Below are 21777 nucleotides of genomic sequence, written 5' to 3' on the forward strand. Positions count from 1 at the left end.
TAATCTATCAAATTTGTGACCAACGTCCTTGATGCAGCCGTGTGTCTTATTCTTTTCCACACACATAAGTCTATTGACTTTCGATGTATCCGATGAGTGTTGTGTCTGAGACTCTTCTTCTTTCTTCTTCCTCTCTTCTTCTTTGAGAAAATTCGATGAAGACCTCTGTTCTCTTACATTCACTTGATTCAATAATCTAATTTGACTCCTATTTAGGAGCTTGATTACGAGTTTTCCAGTTGCCGAAATGCAAAATATTGATTGATTTTCAGGTATTTTAATTGATAATTCTTATATTTTTCTATAGGGAGTAGAGAGGTAATAGGAGCCGATAAAATGGAGTACAAGGTCTGCCTCAATCTAAGATGATGAGAATTTGATTTTTCTCTAGAAAAGTATAAAAGTGGAAGGTGCAAAGAAAGTTAATGGGGCTTGAACCGAAAAGCGGGGCATGAAGCGCATGCTTAAAGTGAAGCGCAAATTTAGTACTTTGATAATCAAATATCAATTAAATTAACTAATTTCAACATTCAATTTAGAATAATTGTGATATTTATCCAACTTCTCAAAGTTAAAATTCAAAGAATTGACCGTTTCTCAGTGGAATCACTTTGTCTGCCATTCTTTGAAGCGCGCATTTATGTGAAGTGCATGGCTTTGCCTATGAAGCTGTGACCCTTCACTTCGCATTGCTTTGTCGATTTTTTGGAGCGATTTTTTAATTCTTTGCTAAAGTCATAATTTTATTATTTAAATTAGTTTTCTATAGTTATATTTATAGTATGAAATTATTTTGGCTAGATTCGAGCTGATCGGAGTTGAAAAAATTGAGGGAAAGGCCTTTGTATTGATTGATTGAGCGAGGTTTGAGGTAAGTAATTTGTATAACCTTGTGTGGGAGAAATTCCCTTAGGATTTGATATTGTTGTGACAATTTGTGATGTTTGAAGGCCGCGTACACGAGGGGACGAGTGCGTAGACGGGCTAAATGTTGAAATTTCGATTTTTATCTAAGTAGTTTACTTTTTATGCCTTAACTAAGTTACTTTAGCATGTATAGTCATCATGTTTAGCCTATTTTCACCTGTCTACTTGTCTCATCTCTTATTTGCAAATTATACTTCATGCTTAGTCGAATTACCCGCTTTCTTGATTCCATATTCCTTATTTAACTATGGGATTCTTTACTTGAAATTTCTATCCTTGAAATATCGTTATTTCAGTTGTTATGTTTTGGTTTCTGTGATTATTGTTGACATGACTGTTTGGTTGTTGCACGAAGTTTCTGCCATGCGGTTGTTATTGTTGTAGGAGGTTTCTGTCGTGCAGCTGTTATTAGGACTTATCTTGAGTTGGGCATCCCTGATTCCATTCCTGACTAGAGAAGGGAATGCGGTGAATCACCAGATTTATACCGTACCGTTGTGATTATTGATACGTATGTGGTGGTATAAGGTCTGGATGTTTAAATGCATGCGGTGAGATAATGTGGGCTTGATATGTGTGACTAGTAGGGGAACTACTAGAATGCATGCGGTGTGATAAGGTTGGCTAAAACGCGGGATGCTATTTTGGGAAAATAATTTTCAAAAGAAAATATAAAGGCTTCCGCGGTGATATAAGAAAAGATTGTGAGATATTTACTTTTGGGACTACGAGGCGGTATCTCGGGAGTGCCCCTGTTGGTTTTCTCTATTTGTTATATTATTGTTGTTGTTGTTGTTCCTTCACTTGTAAGATTTTTGCTTTCCTTTCATGTTGTATTTGTCTTTCTTTGATTCCGTATTATTACCTTCCGTAAATTTTCATTACTTCACTTCTCTATCATTTCATTATATTATTATATCTTCTGCCTTGTTTCTTATTATTTCCAGTAGGGCCTGACCTGATCTCGTCACTACTCTACCGAGGTCAGACTTGGCACTTACTTGTACCGTTGTGGTGTACTCATACTACGTTTCTGCACATATTTTTGTGCATATCCAGGTACTGCCTACCAGACCAGGTACCCGTGAGCTAGATATGTTTTATTCGCATATTTTCATCTAACTAAGCATCTTTAAACACATTAACATAGAGTTCTGAATTCGCCTCTCCCCTGAAATATGAACTGGTTCCGGCAAGTCTTTAAACTCACAAGAAATGTTTTATTAAGCTCTGGACAATAAAAGGCTAGTGACAACGCCATAGCTGTTAAATATCGGGGGACACCTTGAATTCATTTGCCACATCAAATGCATCAATACCAAATAAATCAACCACAAAGGCCATTATTTTCTTGGATTCAATAATTGACCTAAAAACCTCACGAAGAGAAGCAAGAGAACGAGTAATAGTAAGGAAAATTCGGGTTTCAATTTTAACATCAAGGTGCAAATCGTGAAAATTAACTGGTGGAAGAAGTAGAAAATTAATGCTAGAGGGAAGGGCATTAAGGAAATTATTTTGAATTTTAGAGATGGGGCTATCAGTAGGAAGAACGAAAGTTACAAAGAAGTGTCGTTGTAAAACTAGTCGTTCGACAAATTCAACGAGGAATTAGGTGACCTATACCAGGATTTGGTTGCATAATTATATGGGGATTTTGTGATTGTGTTAGCATTTGAGTTTCAGCCATTGTGGTAGAGTGAGTAGAGCTTGGATAGAGTTGATTTATGGTCTTGAACAATAATAACAACATGACCAGTATAATCTCACATAGTGGGTATGGGGAGAGCAGTGTATACGCAGACCTTACTCCTACCTTGTGGAGGTAGAGAGGCTATTTCCAATAGACCCTCGGCTTAGGCAAGCATAGGTACCACAATTCTAACAAGAAAACATGATGGGACAACACCAAAAAATCATGTAAAAGCAGCATGGACTTGAGAGAGGTTAAAAGAGAGAAACAATGATAAAGAGAATAAGATGAACCAATCACTATAGGCATAGCTTTTCTCTTTGGTGGTAAATCGAGAATAGAGAAGACTAGGTGGAGGGTGTTATTATATCCCCAAGAAACAAATAGGATTAGTATTTTCTTGTAAAACAACACAGTTAAATTTATACGTGGTTTCTCGACAAGTGAACTAATTTGATCCTGAAATAATGCAATAATTGAAGAACTGTACAATACTTAGCCTTGAATTGTAGATGAAACATCATAGATGACATTGTCGGGAACAAGGTTTCCGGGCACAGCAATGATGAAAAGCAAGAAAGTAAGATTGTATTAAGCTTTGTATAGAATAAATTCGTATCATTTACAATGATAACCGAGCTCACTATTTATATCTATGTCTAGGGTAGAAGGTCCTAGGATTGTGCCCTCCTTTAATGTCAATTATGAGGGTCATTGATGAAGACGTAACGGTGAGCATAAATGCCAAATTCTATGTAATAGACCGTCACTCTTAATGCTGCATAATATTCCCTATTAAATGCTACGGGGCACAGAGCATTTAACACACCTTTATGAACGTTATCCTTTATGGTGATAAGCGGAATGGCTGTATTCGGTCTTCGGCCATCCCTGTCTTGGGTTCCGTGTGTCCTCCTTTTAGAGGACCTCGTGTCATATCATATTTCATCCTAAACAGATAGTCCCCCTACTTTCCGGTGACACAACTTTTGTATTATCGAGAAGTTGGTAGAAACACCCTCTGAAGGTTCCTGGCAGTTGATTAGACGCATGTCTCTCCGCATTTAATGCTCCGAACACGCATCATCCCATGATTCAGCACGTCTTTTGCCGATTGTCGTGGTAATCATGGCCATGAATTTAGCCACCAAAATTTTACTTATACGCTATATTCTTTTCCTTTGCGTTTCATAACTTCTCGAGCTTCTGATTTGCATCTTATTTTTCCATCCTTTCTTTAATTCTCTTCAAACTCAAAACCTTTTACTTCTTCTTTTTCAATGGATTCTTCCTCCAAGCGTGCTAGTTCTACAAAGAACAAGAACAAAACTAGGACTATGTTCCTCCAATGGTGGGTTCCATCATCCCAAGAAAACTTAGAACGACAATGGATCTTGAAGATAAATTCCCTACTGCTAACCCTCGTACATGGGTTGTTAGTAGGTACCCTTCTTCCAGTCATCCTTCCAGTATTCCTGTTGTGAATGAAGATTTCCGCTGCCATGAGTTGGATATCATTGCTCCTGATCTATCGGAGCGAGTGACCCTTCCCAAGGAAGAGTTTACATACTTTTACACGTATCCCTTTACTTTAGGTGCATTTTCTTTGAGTGGAGAGCTTGATTCCGTGATTGCAGAGTTTTGCCTTCACTACCAAGTGTGTTTGGCACAGGTAAGTCCTTCAGTGTGGAGGACGGTCGCCTGTCTTCGACGCTATTACCAGGAAACTGGAGAAGAGCTAACCTTAGCTCATATGATGAATCTCTATTCTCCCAAAGTCTTCTGTGGGGGAATGATAAACCTCTTCAAGCGTGGCCACCATGCTTTGCTGTCCAACATGGATGATGACAACGACTGTGGGGTGGATGGAACGGTCATTCCGACAACGACTTCATCCTTTCCGTCCGCTTGGAACCGCACTCATTAGTACTTTGTTTAGTATTTCTTAATACTAGATATTCCTTTATAGCTATATCAACTCTTCACCCTTCGCATGTTTCGACAACTCGATGGATCCCACCGGTGGTGGAAGGTTTGGACCAGTGGGTTTAGAAGATCTTGGACATCACGATGCCTGAAACTCGTTTGTGGAAAGAACAGGCCCTTAAATATGGGTGGAAGGCCAAAAATCATGGTAATTTTAATTTACCTTGATTTTATTTATTTTTTGTATATGAAGAACTTGGTTGACCCTTCTGACTTGTTCACGAAATTAGGTCTACCTGCGGGCTCTGTTGCTATCCCCGAGGAGGACATTTTGGCTGATTCCGCTGATGCGGTGAGGCTGCTTCAGGAAGCACTTACTCGAACAGGTATCTCCGGGCCTGTTTCGGGTGCAAACACTTCTTTATGGAGTCCTCGACTGGAGGATAAGCAACCAAAGAGAAAATGTTCCTCCGCGGCTGAAGAAAAGAATAAGAGAACAAAGACTGATGCCCCCGAGTCAACATCAGTGGCAATGATGACTGGTCCTCCTTTCAGGCCGTTCATAGACACCGTGATGATTGATGATGATGAAGAAGCTGGTGATGAGGAAGCTTCTCTACATAGAAGGCGATGATCCTCATCATCTCAACGGGATGCTCGACCTGTTGAGATAGTTACACCAACTGAGATGATGTCTCGGCACTTTGGGGAGAATCTGATTTGGTAGAAAATGCCACCTCCTATTTTTGGGCCCCAATTGTTGTAACCGGTGTTGCGAGGTTGAGTATCGGGTCCTTGCCGTCTTTGGTTGGCGAGCATCCAACAACCAACACTACATTTGATGCATCTGCTTCTCACTCCTCAACTCCATCAGCTTCGTCTCCACTTTTACCAATACCAGCAACTGCTACATCACCTCCATCGGTCACACCTGACCATGAAGAAGGTGTTCCTCTTCCACAGTCCCCAGTTCATGGGAATTTGGGGAAAAATTATGGTGCCCCTTCTGAAGATCCACAAAAGTGGAGGAACGTTACTCTTTCAGTCTCTACCGGATGCAACTTGCTATCCCGGCCGGTGAAGATTGCTAATTATCTGAAGCCTTTGGCTTCAGAAAAAGACTGGGAAATATTCAGGCACTCTCGAGAGAGTGCTTGTTGAACAATGTCATGCACAACGCCGCAGCAGTACGTTCTTTTCTTCCTTCATTACTTCTTTTAATTTTGTATAAATGTATTCTAAGTTTTACTTCTTCTAGTTTTGTAGGCCAACTTTCTTGCTTCTGAGAGCCTTCAAAGGTTGATTCGTGAAAAGGAAGAACTTACTTCCGAACGGAATTATCTTTTGGGGGAACAAGACCAAACTATTCTCCGCCTCTCGGAACTAGAAAGCAAAGCTAATGAGGCCGTTGTTTTGGAGGCTCGCTTGCAACAAAGAGAGCAAGAATTGGCAACCCTTAGCCAAGAAATTGTCCTGCTGATGGTTAGATTTAATGAGGCTAAGGCCAAATGGGTTGAAATTCAGGACGTCATTCTTGCTGCAACCGAGCGCGAGGCTGCTAATGCCAAAAAAGTAACTAATTTAGAAGCAGCCTTGAACTCCAAAATCAAAGAGCTCGCTGTTGTAGGGGCGAAACACGCCTAGCTAGAAAAGAAGTATAAGAAAACTATCGAGAATAATAGGCTCTTTAGTTCAACTGTCCGCGACCTTGACGTCATCCTCAAATCTGCTAGGTCCTCCCGGGAAAGCCTTTCTACCAAGGTTACCCGACTCAAAAAAGAACATAAGCGTCGAGCGGCTTCCCTCGTTATTGAAAAAACTTACTCCATGTACAGCATAAGGAGAAAAACCTTGGAGGAGGCCAAAGTTGGTATCATCGCCTTGGATGCCGAAATTGCTAAGGCCCGAGAGTTTGAGTTAGCTGCTAAACATGGACTCCTGATGCAGTCTGATGCTCCTAGTTCTTCTGGTTCCGATTCAGAGTTTTTGGAAACTGAAAAGGGATCGGAAGGTGACGATGCTGAAGACCAAACTAGGGAAAACGTCGAGCCATCGGTGGACTCCTACATCTCCCGGGAATGTGGACACTTCTCCTCCTCTTGGTTCAGGAGGCGCTGTAGTGTAGCTTTTCTTTTCTTTTTCCCATTTTAAACTTTTACCGTTTTGGCATGTTCTTGTAAATAAAGACATATTTTTGCTCAAGTATCGTTTGAGTCTTACTTCCGTTTGAATATCCATGCAAGTCTTTAATCTTTGCATTTGCTCAAGAGTTCAACGCACGTTTTCCTGTTCGTGCTTTCCTATGCGTAGTCTCGAATGTGTTTTCCTTGAAGCACTTTGGTTCCTAGCATTATCCCTTTTTATGTGAGGGTTTCTATAAGTATTTGCGCAAGTTTACTTTTTGCGTCCTTTTCATATGTGACTTCGTGTGTATTTTTTCCCTGAAGGTATTTTTAATTTCGGGCATAGATTCTTCCGGAACCAACCCTTTAACGTGAGGGTTTTTATAAGAGAGGGCCCTAGGATGTTTATGGTACTCTTGAAGAGGGTGTATCATGTTCATTACGTTACTAACATTTGAAGTACTTGTTTAACTTTCAAATTAAAAAGTTTATTCATCGTTCAGACAAGAAGCAAGATAAAAACTGAAGGATTTCATTTTATTCCTTCTATTTTCAAAAAATACATAAGCATTTGTTGTGCTGAAAAGAAATTGTCATTACTTGTGGCTATCTTGTACAACTTATTTCTACGGGGCTGGTTGTGCAGTCCTCGGTCCCGATGATGCGTTTAGTTTTCGGATTTTCATTCCCAGGTTGACGTGGCAGTCATTGTTGCCATATCCTCATATCATTTCCCCAAGTGTTCGAATGCGAAGAGTGCGAATTGGAACACTGGAAGTCTTGCATCCTCGAAGATTCCACTAATGAATTGCTAGATAATCCTCAACTTGGTAACACAACTTTACTTCCCCTCAGAAATGTATGCTATCAAGCGAAGAAATATCTAACAACCCTCTAGTGGTTTGTGCTCGTGAACGGTTGGGTAACCTTTGTTTGGTAGCAAACTTAACTTTCCAGTGGGAATTTGCTATTGAACCAAAAATTATCTAACCGTCCCCGAGTGTACGCTTGCATGTTTCCCTTGCTATCAAAGGTCTTATTTCCGTTGTCTTCTTAGTTTACTTTCTGTTGCTGCCTCATTAAATACCTTGCCAGAAAAATCCAATTGGGACAAAAACTGAACGAAGGGAAAAAGAGTGCAGCACACACTTTTCGCTTGAATAATGTTCATCAGCAATAATATCTTTTGAGGTGTGCCATGTTCTAGTTGCTAGGCAACTTGTCTCCATTCTGGTTCTCCAACTCGTATGACCCTTTTCCAGTGATAGCTTAAATCCGATAGGGACTAGGGGTGTTCGTGAAAAATCGAACCAAACCAAACCGGAAAAAAAACCCGACTTTGTTTTGGTTTGGTTTTTAATTTTAAAAACCGATTAATTTTGGTTTGGTTTTGACCGTAAAAAACCAAAAAAACTCGAACCAAACCGACTATATATTATTATATATAATTATTTTTAAAAATTATATATATATATATATATATATATATATATATATATATATATATATATATATATATATATATTTTCTTGTACTCTTGGGCTTTGTATTTTAATTGAATAGATTTGGGCCTTAACAATTTCAAATGCTTCAGCAGAGAATAGCCATATTCTAATACAAAGCACCAGCCCTCTCAACTCCCAATGTGTCTTAAAATTACATTCATTCCAAAGAAACAAACCAATAGACAGTGAACCCTAGCTGCTTCTTCTCTCAAGTTTCCATAGGCAACAGTGAACCATAACTCAAGTAGAGATTATTGTGACTGCAGACTGCAACTATGAGTAATGAGCAGGTTGTTTCCTTCGCTTAATTTTATTTTTAATTTTTGTTGTTCTTTCTATTATATTTTAAAGTGGGATTTTCTTCTACCATTATTTATTTCTCCTCTGTTTTTAGATTTAAATGTTCATCTGACTGTAATAATCTCATGTGGTGTTGGATCTTCAATAGCTTCAATGTTTATATGCAATTTTTTTTATGTATTGTCATTTTTGAATTTTGTTGTTTTTAACCGTTGTTACACATTTTGTCTCTCTCGCAGATGGAAACAACGACTTCAGAAGTAGAGGTGAAAGTTCTTTCAACTACATAGAAACTTCCTCAATTAGAAGGTAACAACACTCTTGTTGCCGATTCAAGTATATTCACACCTCCTAAAAAGCATAAAAGAACAACTCCTTCTGAAAATAATTCTAGTATCGGTAATGGAAGGGAAACATCTGAAATTTGGAAACACTTTACCAAATTTATTGATAAAGATGGTAAGTGCAAGGCGAAATATCATTTTTGTAGTCAAAGCTATTGTTCTGATAGTAAGAGAAATAGGACAACTACATTATGGAACCATCTAACTGGTATTTATAAAAAATCCCCTTTTAGATTCATTGATAGGAAGCAATCGACAATTAGGCCTATTCCTATTAAGGAGGGGGACAAGGAGGTACTAATGATACTTGTAAGCTGGAAAAAATTGTGTACAATGTCAATAAAGTGAGAAAAGCTATTGCTGAATTTGTAATCATTGATGAACAACCTTTTAAAGTCATTGATTTTAAGAAATTGATGTCAGTTGTTTTGCCTAACTTTGAGTTGCCCTCTCGTTTGACTGTTACTAGGCAGTGTTTGAAAATTTATCACGAAGAAAAAGAAAATCTTAGAAAGTTTATCCAGAACCAACATGTATGTCTCACTAGTGATACATGGACATTACTCTAGAACCTAATTTATATGGTTATAAATTCTCACTGGATTGATGATAACTGGAAGTTACAGAAGAAAATTTTTAACTTTTTTCAAGTTCCAGATTATAAGGGTGAAACGATTGCAAAGGGGATTGAGGCTTTTCTGTTAGATTGGGGGATTGAGAAACCATTCACTGTGACCCTAGATAATGCAAGTGTGAATGATGCTGCGATTAGACACTTGAAGGGGAGGATTGAGGATTGGAAAGGAATCATCTTGAGAAATAACTTTCTACATGTAAGATGTAATGCTCACATTCTGAATTTAATTGTAAAATAAGGGTTAAATGATCATAATGAATCCATTACTCATTTCAGGAATGTTGTAAAGTATGTTAAGTCATCTCCTGCAAGATTTGCTTCCTTTAAGTCATTTGTTGAAAAGGTAAAGATAGAGAGCCATGGTCTTTTGAGTTTAGATGTTGAAACTAGGTGGAACTCGATATATATGATATTGAGTGCAGCTATTAAATTTGAAAAAGCCTTTTCAAGAATGTATATTGATGATCATAAGTACCAAAAGCATTTTACAGAAATGATTGGAAGAGGCAGGCATCCAAATGGGGATGATTGGAAGAAGGTAAAAGATTTTATAAAGTTTCTTGACATTTTCTACCAGATTACTCTGAAATTTTCGGGGACTCTGCATGTTACTTTAAATTCTTTCTGCCATGAGCTTTTTAATCTTCTTAATTTTATTACAAATAATTCTCATGGTGATGATTCAATTTTGATTGATATGGCTGATAAGATGAAAGTCAAGTTTGAAAAATATTGGGGTGACTTTGATAATATGAACATATTATTATTTGTCGTTGTTGTGTTGGATCCCAGATATAAAATGAAATATGTGAACTTCATCTTTGCCAAATCTTATGATCCTTTGGTGGAAAATTTAAGGTCAACAAGGGTGATGAATGTTTTATCTCGCTTGTATGATTACTATAAAGATTCTTCTTCTCGAACTTCTGATGAGAATCTGGGAAGTCCATTTAGAATGATGAGTGAAAGTGAGAATGGTGAGATATGGCACTCATAATGGGAAAAATATGTGCAAGAGGAAGATGATGGTGGAAATAAAAATGATCTTGACAGGTACTTGATGGACGATTTGGAGTTGACCAAACATTTAGATATCTTGGCATAGTAAAAAGATGCAAGTAAGAGGTATCCAATTAATTCTATCTGCCATGAGCTTTTTAATCTTCTTAATTTTATTACAAATAATTCTCATGGTGATGATTCAATTTTGATTGATATGGCTGATAAGATGAAAGTCAAGTTTGAAAAATATTGGGGTGACTTTGATAATATGAACATATTATTATTTGTCGTTGTTGTGTTGGATCCCAGATATAAAATAAAATATGTGAACTTCATCTTTGCCAAATCTTATGATCCTTTGGTGGAAAATTTAAGGTCAACAAGGGTGATGAATGTTTTATCTCGCTTGTATGATTACTATAAAGATTCTTCTTCTCGAACTTCTGATGAGAATCTGGGAAGTCCATTTAGAATGATGAGTGAAAGTGAGAATGGTGAGATATGGCACTCATAATGGGAAAAATATGTGCAAGAGGAAGATGATGGTGGAAATAAAAATGATCTTGACAGGTACTTGATGGACGATTTGGAGTTGACCAAACATTTAGATATCTTGGCATAGTAAAAAGATGCAAGTAAGAGGTATCCAATTATTTCTAGGATTGCAAGAGATGTGCTTGCAATTCCTATTTCTATCGTAGCATCTTAATCGGCTTTCAGCATCAGTGGACGGATTCTTGATTCGTATCGAAGTTCTTTGTCGCCAAAGACGGTAGAAGCTTTAATTTGCACTCAACAATGGTTGAGGTCAACTCCTAAAAAATGCATTGTTGAAGATATTCTAGAGGAAATTCAAAAGCTTGAAATGGTTGAGAAAGGTAACTTTATATGTCTAACTCTTTATGAATATTTTTATATTTGTAAATTACTTAATGATATTTTTTCTTTCTTTCAGAATACTCCGACAGTGTTTTGAGCATTGATTAACTTGGATGATGGAACCAACTTCAACTATATCCTTGTTGCTTGGAATTTCGGATGTAATCTTGATATCATTGTTTTAGTTTACCATATGAAAGACTGAGTATTCTATTATGCCTTTATTATTGTAATGTCTTTTGTGAATTTTTTGATGTCATCTTTCTAAAGATGGTGTTGGAATATTGGTGTTAATGGTTGACACTTGACAGTACATGAAATCAAAGAGTATTTGAATGTATTTTTATGAGAACGTCTACAGATGTTTTATGAAAAAATCAATTTAGTAGAAGAATATATAGTGTTTTATGTTTTATGGAAGAATAAATAGTGTTTGAAAGTTTTATAGAACTATTTAGTAGAATGAAATGAGAGTGTCTGAAAGAATTTTCTAACTTCAGTTTAGTGGAACAGTTGGCATTTGAATGTGCAGAAGAATATTGAGGAGACTTGTTAAAATGTTAGATTTGGTAGTCCATATCTAAGGTATTTTTGCAGTAAAGTTTAGATGTACAATGAAGTGCAGGTCAATAGGGTGCTTCTGGGAGCTTGTTTTTAAAAAACCCAATAAAAACTGAAAAACCGATAAAAACCGACAAAACTGAATCCATAATAAACCGACTCAATTGGTTTGGTTTGGTTTTAATATTTAAAAAACCAATAAAATTGGTTTGGTTTCTCTTTATGGGAAAACCGGCCCAAATTGAACCATGAACACCCCTAATAGGGATCTTCCCACGTTAGACCTAGCTTCCCCGCATTAAGCTCCCGGGTGTTTTGGGTTACTTTCCTCATAACCAAGTCTCCTACTTTGAAATAATGGAAGTTGGCTCTTCGATTATAATATCGATCAATTCTCTGCTTTTGAGCTACCATTCTTACATGCGCCAAGTCCCTGCGTTCCTCGAGCAGTTCCAAGTTGATTAACATCACCCCGTTGTTCGATTCTTCATCTGCCCAAAAATATCTCAAAGTAGGTTTACCTACTTCCACCGGGATTAGGGCTTCAGCACCGTACACAATGGAAAAAGGAGTTTCTACTGTACTCGATTTGACCGTTGTTCGGTAGGCCTATAGGATTCCGGGCAATTCTTTGGGCCATTTGCCTTTTGCCTCTTCCAACCTTTTCTTGAGGTTTTGAATAATCACTTTGTTTGTTGACTTCGCCTAACCATTTGCGCTCGGATGATAAGGGGAAGATGTGATCCTCTTTATCTTCAAATCTTCGAGGAACTTTGTAATTTTTGCGCCGATAAACTGTGGCCCATTATCGCATGTTATTTCTTTTGGTATTCTGAATCTGCACATTATGTTTTCCTACAGGAAATCGACCACTTCGCGTTCTCCGATTTTCTGATAAGGACCTGCCTCCACCTATTTAGAAAAATAGTTAGTCAAAATTAAAAGAAACCTTACCTTTCTGGGAGCCGGTGGCAGCGGTCTGACGATGTCCATCCCTCATTTCATGAATGGCCATGGGGACAGAACAGAATATAGGGGTTTCGTTAGTTGGTGTACTAGTAGTGTGTAGCGTTGGCACTTATCACATTTTCGTACAAAGTCTTTGGCGTCTTGTTCCATGCGAGGCCAGTAATATCCTGTCGTACCAACTTCAACACCAAAGAATCTGCGCCCGAGTGATTGCCGCATATCCCTTCGTGGACTTCTCTCATGACATAATTAGCTTCTGACGCTTCTAAGCATCGGGCCAGCGGGCCTTAGAAGGATTTTCTATACAATTGGCCTCTCTTGAAGCTATATCGTGCAACTTTGGTGCGTAATGACCGTGATGCTTTGGAGTCTTCAGGAAACTTCCCGTTCTCGATATAGTTGATTATTTCATTTCTCCAGTCCCAGACCAGACTAGTCGAATTTACCTCATAGTAATCGTCCATATCCAGAATTGAGTTCATCAGTTGTACTACCGTCCCGGATTCCGATCCTTTTATTTTCATCGATGATCCTAAGTTTGCTAATGCATCCACTTCTGCGTTATCCTCCCTCGGGATGTGAGTGATTGACCACTCCCAGAATTGCGCCAAAAGAGCTTGGACCTTTACCATGTATTGTTGCATACGTTCTTCTTTGGTATCAAAAATCCCATAGACCTGATTTACCACCAGTTGCGAGTCACATTTAATTTCGATAACCTCAGAATCAAGTCCCTGGGCCAATTCTAGCCTTGCAATCAAAGCTTCATACTCTGCTTCATTATTAGTTAAAGCGATCGTTTTGATGGCCTGCCTTAGGGTTTTCCCCGAAGGCGTGATTAAGACTATTCCGAGTCCAGGCCCCTTTACGTTGGAGGCTCCATCCATAAATAAGGTCCAGACCCCCGATGTTGATTTTGACACCAATATTGCCTCCTTGGTTTCCAGAGGCAATCAGCCAAGACTTGCGACTTAATTTCAGTCCTTGGTTTGTATTCTATGTCAAATTCACTCATTTTAACGGCCCATTTGGCCAATCTGCCCGAGAGCTCGAGTTTATGGAGGATGTTCCGCAAAGGAAAGGTAGTCACCACAGCTATCGGGTGACATTGGAACTAGGGCCTCTGCTTCCGAGCGGCGACTACGAGAGCTAAGGCCAGTTTTTTCCAAATATAAGTAGCAAGTTTCTTCATCCGTTAAAATTTTGCTAACGTAATAAATGAAAAATTGTGTACCTTCATCCTCCCGGACTAAAACTGCACTTACCACAACTTCTGAAATCGCGAGGTAGACCAGCAATGTTTCACCTTCTTTTAGTTTTGAGAGAAATTGAGGGCTCGATAAGTACTTCTTTAGATCCCTCAGAGCCTACTGTCACTCCGGTGACCATTCGAAAGTATTCTTCTTTTTGAGCAGTGTAAAGAAGCAATGACATTTTTTCGATGATCAGGAAATGAACCTGCTCATAGCTGCTAATTTTCCTGTGAGCCTTTGGACTTCCTTTATGTTCGACAATTGATCCGGGATATCCTCTATGGCCTTGATGTTTGTCGGGGTTTACCTCAATTCCCTTTTGTGAGACCAGAAATCCTAGAAACTTAATGGAACTGACCCCGAACACGCACTTCTCGGGATTAAGTTTCGTGTTATGCTTCCTCAGGATGTCAAATGTTTCTTGCAAATGCGTAAGATGGTCACTTGCATTCAAAGACTTAACGAGCATATCGTCTATATAAATTTCCATAATGTTTCCTATTTGCTTTTCGAAAATCTTATTAACGAGCCGTTGATAAGTGGCTCCGACGTTTTTCAACCCGAAGGGCATTACATTGTAACAATATGTACCAAAATTCATTATAAACTAAGTTTTTTCCTAATCTTCCTGGTCCATCTTGATTTAGTTGTACCCGGAATAAGCATCGAGGAAACTCATCAACTCGTGCTCGGCTGTGGCATCAATCATTTGATCGATATTTGGTAGTGGGAAGGAGTCTTTTGGCATGCCCTATTAAGGTCTTTATAGTCTACACACATGCAAAATTTATTGTTCTTCATAGGAACTACTACTATATTGGCTAGTCAGTCTGGATATCTTACCTCTCGGACCGAACCGATTTTAGGCAAGCGGGTTGCCTCATCTTTGACGGATTTATTCCTGGCCTCGGCAATAGTGCGTTTCTTCTGCCTTACTGGAGGTTGGGATCCAAACTTAACTTGTTCACGGCTATTTCCGTCGTGATACCTGTCATATTCTCGTGCGACCATGCAAAACAACCAGCATTAAATTTAAGGAATTCAATAAAACCAGACCTGAGCTCCGGGTGCAGTCCTATCCCCAAATGGAATTTTCTCTCTAGGAATTCCTCGAACAATGCAACTTGCTCCAGTTCCTCCGCCGTAGATTTTGTTGGGTCCGTCTTTTCTGGAACTTGAAAATATCTTGCCATCTGATATTGTTTTGATGACTCTGCTTCCGGGCTAACTCCTTCTTGCTCGGGAGTAGGTGTCAGTTCCTGTAATTGCTATGACGTGCATTCCTTCCCTTTGCTACTGGAAACTAATATTGCATTCATCTCCCTTGTTGTCGGTTGATCACCTCTTATCTACTTGATTCCTTCCGGTGTTGAAAACTTTAGCAATTGGTGATATGTTGAGGGAACAACTTTCATCTCGTGTAACCATGACCTTCCCAAGATGATGTTGTATCCCATGTCACCATCTACTACTTCAAAGAGAGTTGTTTTCATTACCCCTTCCACATTTTTGAGCATCAAAATCTCTCCCCCGTTCGTAACGCTCGCAAGGTTGAATCCAGCGAGGAGCTTTGTTACCGGGATAATGCTTTAGGTGATTTTAGCTTACTCCAATACTCTCCATTGTATGATATTATCCAAACTTCCTGGATCTACCAGAACATGTTTAATCTTAAAATCTAACACATTTAAAGAAATTATTAGTGTGTCATTGTGTGGTAACAGCAATCCATCTGCGTCCTCCTCCGTGAAGGTTATATCGTCTTCCCAGAGTCTTTTACTATGAGTTATTGATACTTTCGTCTTCTTTGCTACCGAAAAGGTGACCCCGTTAATCTCATTCACCCCGAAGATCATATTGATCGTTTGGCGTGAAGGTTCTTATCCTGCTTTCGGAAGTTCCGCGTTGTCTCTATTACGACTATAATTGGTCTTAGCTCGGTCACTCAAGAATTCTTTAAGGTGACCGTTCTTCAATAGTGTTACCACCTCCTCTCGGAGGTGTCGGCAGTCCCCTGTCCGGTGACCATTCATCCCATGGTACTCGCACCATAAGTTGGGATCTCTCTGGCTGGAATCAGATCTCATAGGTCTCGAGAATCGTGCATCATTAATATTTCTCATGGCTGACATGACCAGCTCCACTATACTGATGTTGAAGTTATATTTCGATAACTTGAGGTAAGAAGGATCTCGAGACCCTGACGTCTCCTTGTCCTGGAGTGATCTATTTTTTCAACCACGATCGGTCCCTCCGTCAGCGATGAACTTGTTTGCTACCCGGAAGTTTCTGCCACAGCCTTCGGTCCTTATCTTTGACTCGTACCGGTTATGGACATCTGCCCAAGTTGTTGCTTGGAATTCAAACATGCACTCCTTCAGCTTCCGGGAAGCGTCTGGGCTTCTCGGGTTCAATCCTTTGGTGAATGCTTCTGCTGCCCATTCATCCGGGACAGCCGGGAGAAACATTCTTTCTTTCTGTAATCGGGTAACAAACTCTCGTAGTAATTCGGATTCTCCCTGTGCGATCCTGAATATGTCGGCCTTCCAGGATTGTACTTTTCTGGCTCCGGCATGAGTCTTGATGAAAAAATCCGCGAGCATCTCAAAGGAATTTATGGAATGCTCGGGTAATAATGAATACCACGTTAGGGCTCCCCTCGTGAGAGTTTCTCCAAATTTCTATAGCAGCACAGATTCAATTTCGTGAAGAGCTAGATCATTTCCTTTTACCGCCATTGTGTAGGCGGTAATATGCACCTATCGGTCTAAAATCGCGTCATACTTTGGCATTTCAGGCATTCTAAACCGCTTCGGGATTAGTTCTGGTGTCGTGCTCGGCTTGTACAGAAATTGAGTATACTTCTTCGAGTCAGGGCCTTTCAATATTGGCAGCGCGCCCGAGATTTGGTCCATGCGGGTGTTTACTTCCCTCATAAACCGTAAAAGTTCATTCTTGAATGGGTCACTCTCGTTGTTGAGACTGGATTTTCTCCCCCGGCTCCATCAGAGCCCACTTCGCCCCTGGGAGTGTTGTTGTTGACTCTCTGTGTCGTTTGGTTTGCGGGAACACCGAGAGGAATTGGATCTCGTTAGTTTGCATTATCCGAATCCCCCAATAGCGCCTATTTCAGTTCTGTCATAACCTGATCTTGCCGCGTGAGATGGCCTAGAATGATTGCATGTTGCTGTCGCAGGATCCTCACCGCATCCACAACATGTTCCTCATCAACATCATCGAGAGTTGTCTCTCGAACTTGTCGAGGGTTCTGCCTGTCATGCATCGGCGTGGCGTCATTTTCCTCATTGCGGGTGTCATTGATTGAATCCTCGAAATGAGGTTGATCCCCTCGAAATTCAGGGTTGTGCGTGTTGTTAACGGTGTTATCTTCCATTTTGTATGAATTTTTCTAAGACAAATTAATCAAATTGTGTTAGTAAAAAGGTAAGGATCAATTTAATTGCACGGCTGTCTAGGCCCCACGGTGGGCGCAAAAACTATTTGCCCATAAAACAGTACAGTTGAATTTATACGTGATTTCTAGACAAGTGAACTAATTTGATCCTGAAATAATGCAATAATTAAAGAAATGTACAATACTTAGCCTTGAAATGTAGATGAAACAACAGAGATGATAGTTCCGGGAACAAGGTTTCTGGGCACAGCAATGATGAGATCAAAAAGCAAGAAAGTAAAATTGTATTAAGCTTTGTATAGAATGCAATATATGTTTAGCCAGAAAATTCGTATCATTTACAATGATAACTGAGCTCACTATTTATACCTATGTCTAGGGAAGAAGGTCGTAGGATCGTGCCCTCCTTTAATGTCAATTATGAGGGTCATTGATAAAGATGTAACGGTGAGCATAAATGTCAAATTCTATATAATGGACCATCGCTCTTAATGCTGCAGAATATTCCCTATTAAATGCTACCGGGTACAGAGCATTTAATACACATTTATGAACGTTATCCTTTCTGGTGACAAGCGGAATGACTGCGTTCGGTCTTCCGCCATCCCTGTCTTGGGTTCCACGTGTCCTCCCTTTAGATAACCACGTGTCATATCATATTTCACCCTATACAATTAGCATAATGGATGTCGTGAGATGGATGAGAATTTTTTATTTGTGAGTAATATCTTTAGGAGCCCTAAGAATGATAATAATACTAAAAGAAATTTTTGTCTAATTTTCGGTGTAGTTTGTGATAGCAAGTTATTAACATTATTATTTATTAGAAAAAAATTATTTATAATTAAGTTAAGAGTTGAATATACACTATAGTGTAAATAACTTTTAAAAATATTTGGTTCTCGAAGAATGTCTTCAATGCTCAAAATATAATTACTTGCTACAATAGGTAAAGTTGAACTGATGGTGTAACATTTCCTACACTAATGATGTACATAACTCTTACCTTAAAAGTGACTTTGTGTATAATTTTGTTTTTACTTTTATACGGTAACTATGTAAAACAAATTACACTAATAGATCACCTAAAAATAAATACATATAAATGCATTAATAAGTTCAGTTAATGATACGATCCAAGATAAACACAATAACAGAATATGAAAATAATAATAATTAAAGCAAAACTAATGATAGGTTTGATTAAGATAATCAACGTAGTCCGAATGATGAAGTATAGAAGAAAATCTAGAACCCTAAGTGAATGTCTCAAGCAACAATCGAAATACTATCTGATCGCCTCCCAAGAACGATAAATTAGAAACTTTAAATATAAAGAAAGGAGAAGAAGATAAACTCGAACTAAGAGGTTCCAAATCTCTTTCACATTACCCCTCTCAGCCTATCCTTCCGACTCTATTAAATTGTGAATTGTCACTCCTTTACTCCTCTTTTTCTTTTTTGTCTCGCTTGCTCACTTTTATTTATTTCAGATGGAGTTAAACATAAAGAAGAAGTTTTTGTTAGAAGCTCTCCTTTTGGAAGGCTTCCATGCTTTGATGTTCTTGGGTGATCAAAAGAAATATATTTTTTCCTCTTGGAAGTCTCATTCTTCTTGTGCCCCATAACTTTTAAACTCAAGGGTGCAAACTTGCTTCTTAAATGAAACTTTATTGTATCCCAAGTCTCAATGGATGGACAAAAAGTGACTTTAAAGGTAGTTTCATGATTGTACCACCACAAATAAATATTCACATAAAGTGTTTTAATAACCAGCTCCAATCTTTTACTTTTCAAACATGGATAAGATGCAAAGACATCGTCCATCTTGCTCTCCCAATTAAGGTAGGCATTCGGACCATGAATTCTTTCAAACAAAATGGTATCGATATCTTATAGTTTTCAAGGATCAAACTTACCTCACTACCCCTGTAAATTATTTTTTTACGTTTTTCTTTCATGTTTCTTGATTCAACTCTATATCTTCCATAACTAGAATGATGGTTATCATGCTTGTTAGTAACATACTCGTATGAATCATAACCATATGAATCATGATAAGGAACATAACATGTTTCGTCATCACTTGAGTCTTCACCTGAATCATGACAAGAAATACACCCATCGTACTCCCCACCAGAATAACATGAATTGCTTCCTCCATCATCTTCGTCATAGGAATCCCAACATTCGTCATCACTATATTTAACCATTCTTTTACCCCAATCGCTTGAATCTACAGAAGACATGCTTATAGAAAAAATAATTGATTAGTAATAAGAGGATCCCATAATAGTACACCTATTATTGTTTGATTTAAATAAGCCCACTCAATATCTTTTATTTTATCTCACATTTATGAGTTTTCACTTTTCACTAGTGTATAATCTCTGCCTCACTCCTTGAAAATTCTCAAACTTCGAGTTCAACTCACAAATAACATATCCAAGAATTGAGTTTTCTTGAAAATAATTTAAGAGTGAAGTTTATGTAATCAAGAACATACTTTTAAAAACTAATGAAGAGAGCCAAGAAATTTATATGAAAATAACGAGAAAAGCACGAATGAATTGGCACGAAAAAAATAGTCAGTTCAAATATTAAGAATGATTTAAATGCGAACTAGCACTAATTCGTTCTTAACATGAATCCTTAATGAATCTTTCTTACCCAAAAGTAATCTTTCCCCAACAATCAATAAGAACACTTCAATAATTATTATTTTTTCTTCTGATTTTTGTTTTTTGAAACTCAAGAACTTGTTTTTCATTTTCTTGTAAGCAACTTGACTAGGGTTTAGTCGAAAATAAGAAATATATTTTTTTTGTCCTTTTTTTTACTAATTCGGATCTTGATTTCATGACGGAGAACGTGAGTTTGTTAGAACAATACCCAAGCCTTCACTCTGATACCAACTAATACGATCCGAGATAAACAAAATAACAAAATATGAAAATAACAATAATTAAAGAAAAATTAATGATAGGTTTGATTAAAATAATCAAAGTATTCTGAATAATGAAGTATAAAAGAAAATCTAGAACCTTAAGTGAATATCTCAAGCAACAATCGAAATACTATCTGATCGCATTCCAAGAACGAGAAATTAGAAACGCTAGATATAAAGAAAGGAGAAGAAGATTACTATCAAGAACCTAAGTCTTGAAAACAGGTAATCCAAAATTGAACTCGAACCAAGAGGTTCCGAATCTCTCTCAAAAGTTTTCTTATGTCAAAATATGCTAAGTGGATAATGAAATAACCCTAGGCTATTATAAATACCAAATGGGTAAAACAGAAAAAGTTTCAAAGTTAATTTTCCAAAATAACTCGCCAGGCCAAATCATAACCTCAACTGTAACATACAGTTGAATCGTGTCGAATTTCATAAGCTTATTTTTTTCAGGTCTTTAGGACCCTCTTGAACCATAGCCAACGGTTGGTGAAACCGTGTCACACGGTTTAGCTTGGGGTCTTAATTCTTTAATTCTCAAGACTTCAAATATTGTATTCTTCACATGAATCCTCAAAGTGATTCTCCAGACATTTTCTAGTCACTTGTTGAATATCATGCAACTCCTTAGCGTGCATCCCCTTGGACGTTCTTGGACTTGGAGTGGGTTAATGGTCCACTAAATAATTTGGGGTCATTCTCAATATTCTACGTTCTTGGACTTGGAGCGGGTTTAGATGAGGAGATTAAGAAATGTTTCTGGGAAGACCTTGACGGATTGGTCCATGGCATTCCGCACACCGAGAAGTTATTCATAAGAGGAGATTTCAATGGTCATATTGGGGTGACCTCTGGGGGTTATGACGGTGTGCATGACGACTTTGGCTTTGGAGTTAGGAACGGAGGTGGTACTTCGCTGTTGGATTGTGCTAAAGCCTTTGATTTGGTGATTGCTAACTCGTGCTTTCCGAAGAGGGAAGAGCAATTGGTCACCTTCCAGAGTTCATTGGCCAAGACTCAAATTGATTATCTACTCCTCTGAAAGTGTGATTGGGGTATGTGCATGGATTGCAAGGTTATACCGAGCGAGAATCTCACGACTCAGCATAGATTATTGGTGATGGACTTAGAGATCGTGAGGAAAAGGAAGAAGATGGATGTGTATGGTCAACCTAGGATCCGGTGAGGTGCCTTGACTAATGACAAAGTACAAGAGTTGGGGAGAAGTTGTTGGTTATGGGAGCCTGGAGGAACAGTGGGGACGCGAGCTGTATGTGAACCAGGACATCA

The 21777-nt window shown here is 38.4% G+C and overlaps 1 protein-coding gene and 2 long non-coding RNA genes across 6 annotated transcripts; all 3 read left to right on the forward strand.

Moving 5' to 3' along the window:
- Nucleotides 1-14: 14 nt before the first annotated feature.
- Nucleotides 15-10539, forward strand: LOC104107549 (uncharacterized). 4 transcript variants are annotated; one of them, XR_004509888.2, is made up of 4 exons: nucleotides 15-272; nucleotides 802-871; nucleotides 8714-9993; nucleotides 10509-10539. It is a non-coding gene; the product is annotated as an uncharacterized lncRNA (long non-coding RNA). The 4 variants fall into 4 exon arrangements; XR_004509890.2 differs by having other exon boundaries at nucleotides 8714-9651; nucleotides 9732-10539; XR_004509889.2 differs by having other exon boundaries at nucleotides 8714-8783; nucleotides 9476-10539.
- Nucleotides 10540-10597: 58 nt separating this feature from the next.
- Nucleotides 10598-11775, forward strand: LOC138896826 (uncharacterized). The gene is made up of 2 exons (XR_011410239.1): nucleotides 10598-11335; nucleotides 11413-11775. It is a non-coding gene; the product is annotated as an uncharacterized lncRNA (long non-coding RNA).
- Nucleotides 11776-20393: 8618 nt separating this feature from the next.
- On the forward strand, nucleotides 20394-21529 carry LOC138897179 (uncharacterized). The gene is made up of 2 exons (XM_070183138.1): nucleotides 20394-20405; nucleotides 21119-21529. Exons 1-2 carry the CDS (start codon nucleotides 20394-20396, stop codon nucleotides 21527-21529), a joined length of 423 nt encoding a protein of 140 aa, XP_070039239.1.
- Nucleotides 21530-21777: the final 248 nt, after the last annotated feature.

The sequence above is a fragment of the Nicotiana tomentosiformis genome, chromosome 8, assembly GCF_000390325.3.
Source record: "Nicotiana tomentosiformis chromosome 8, ASM39032v3, whole genome shotgun sequence".
NCBI lineage: Eukaryota > Viridiplantae > Streptophyta > Magnoliopsida > Solanales > Solanaceae > Nicotiana > Nicotiana tomentosiformis.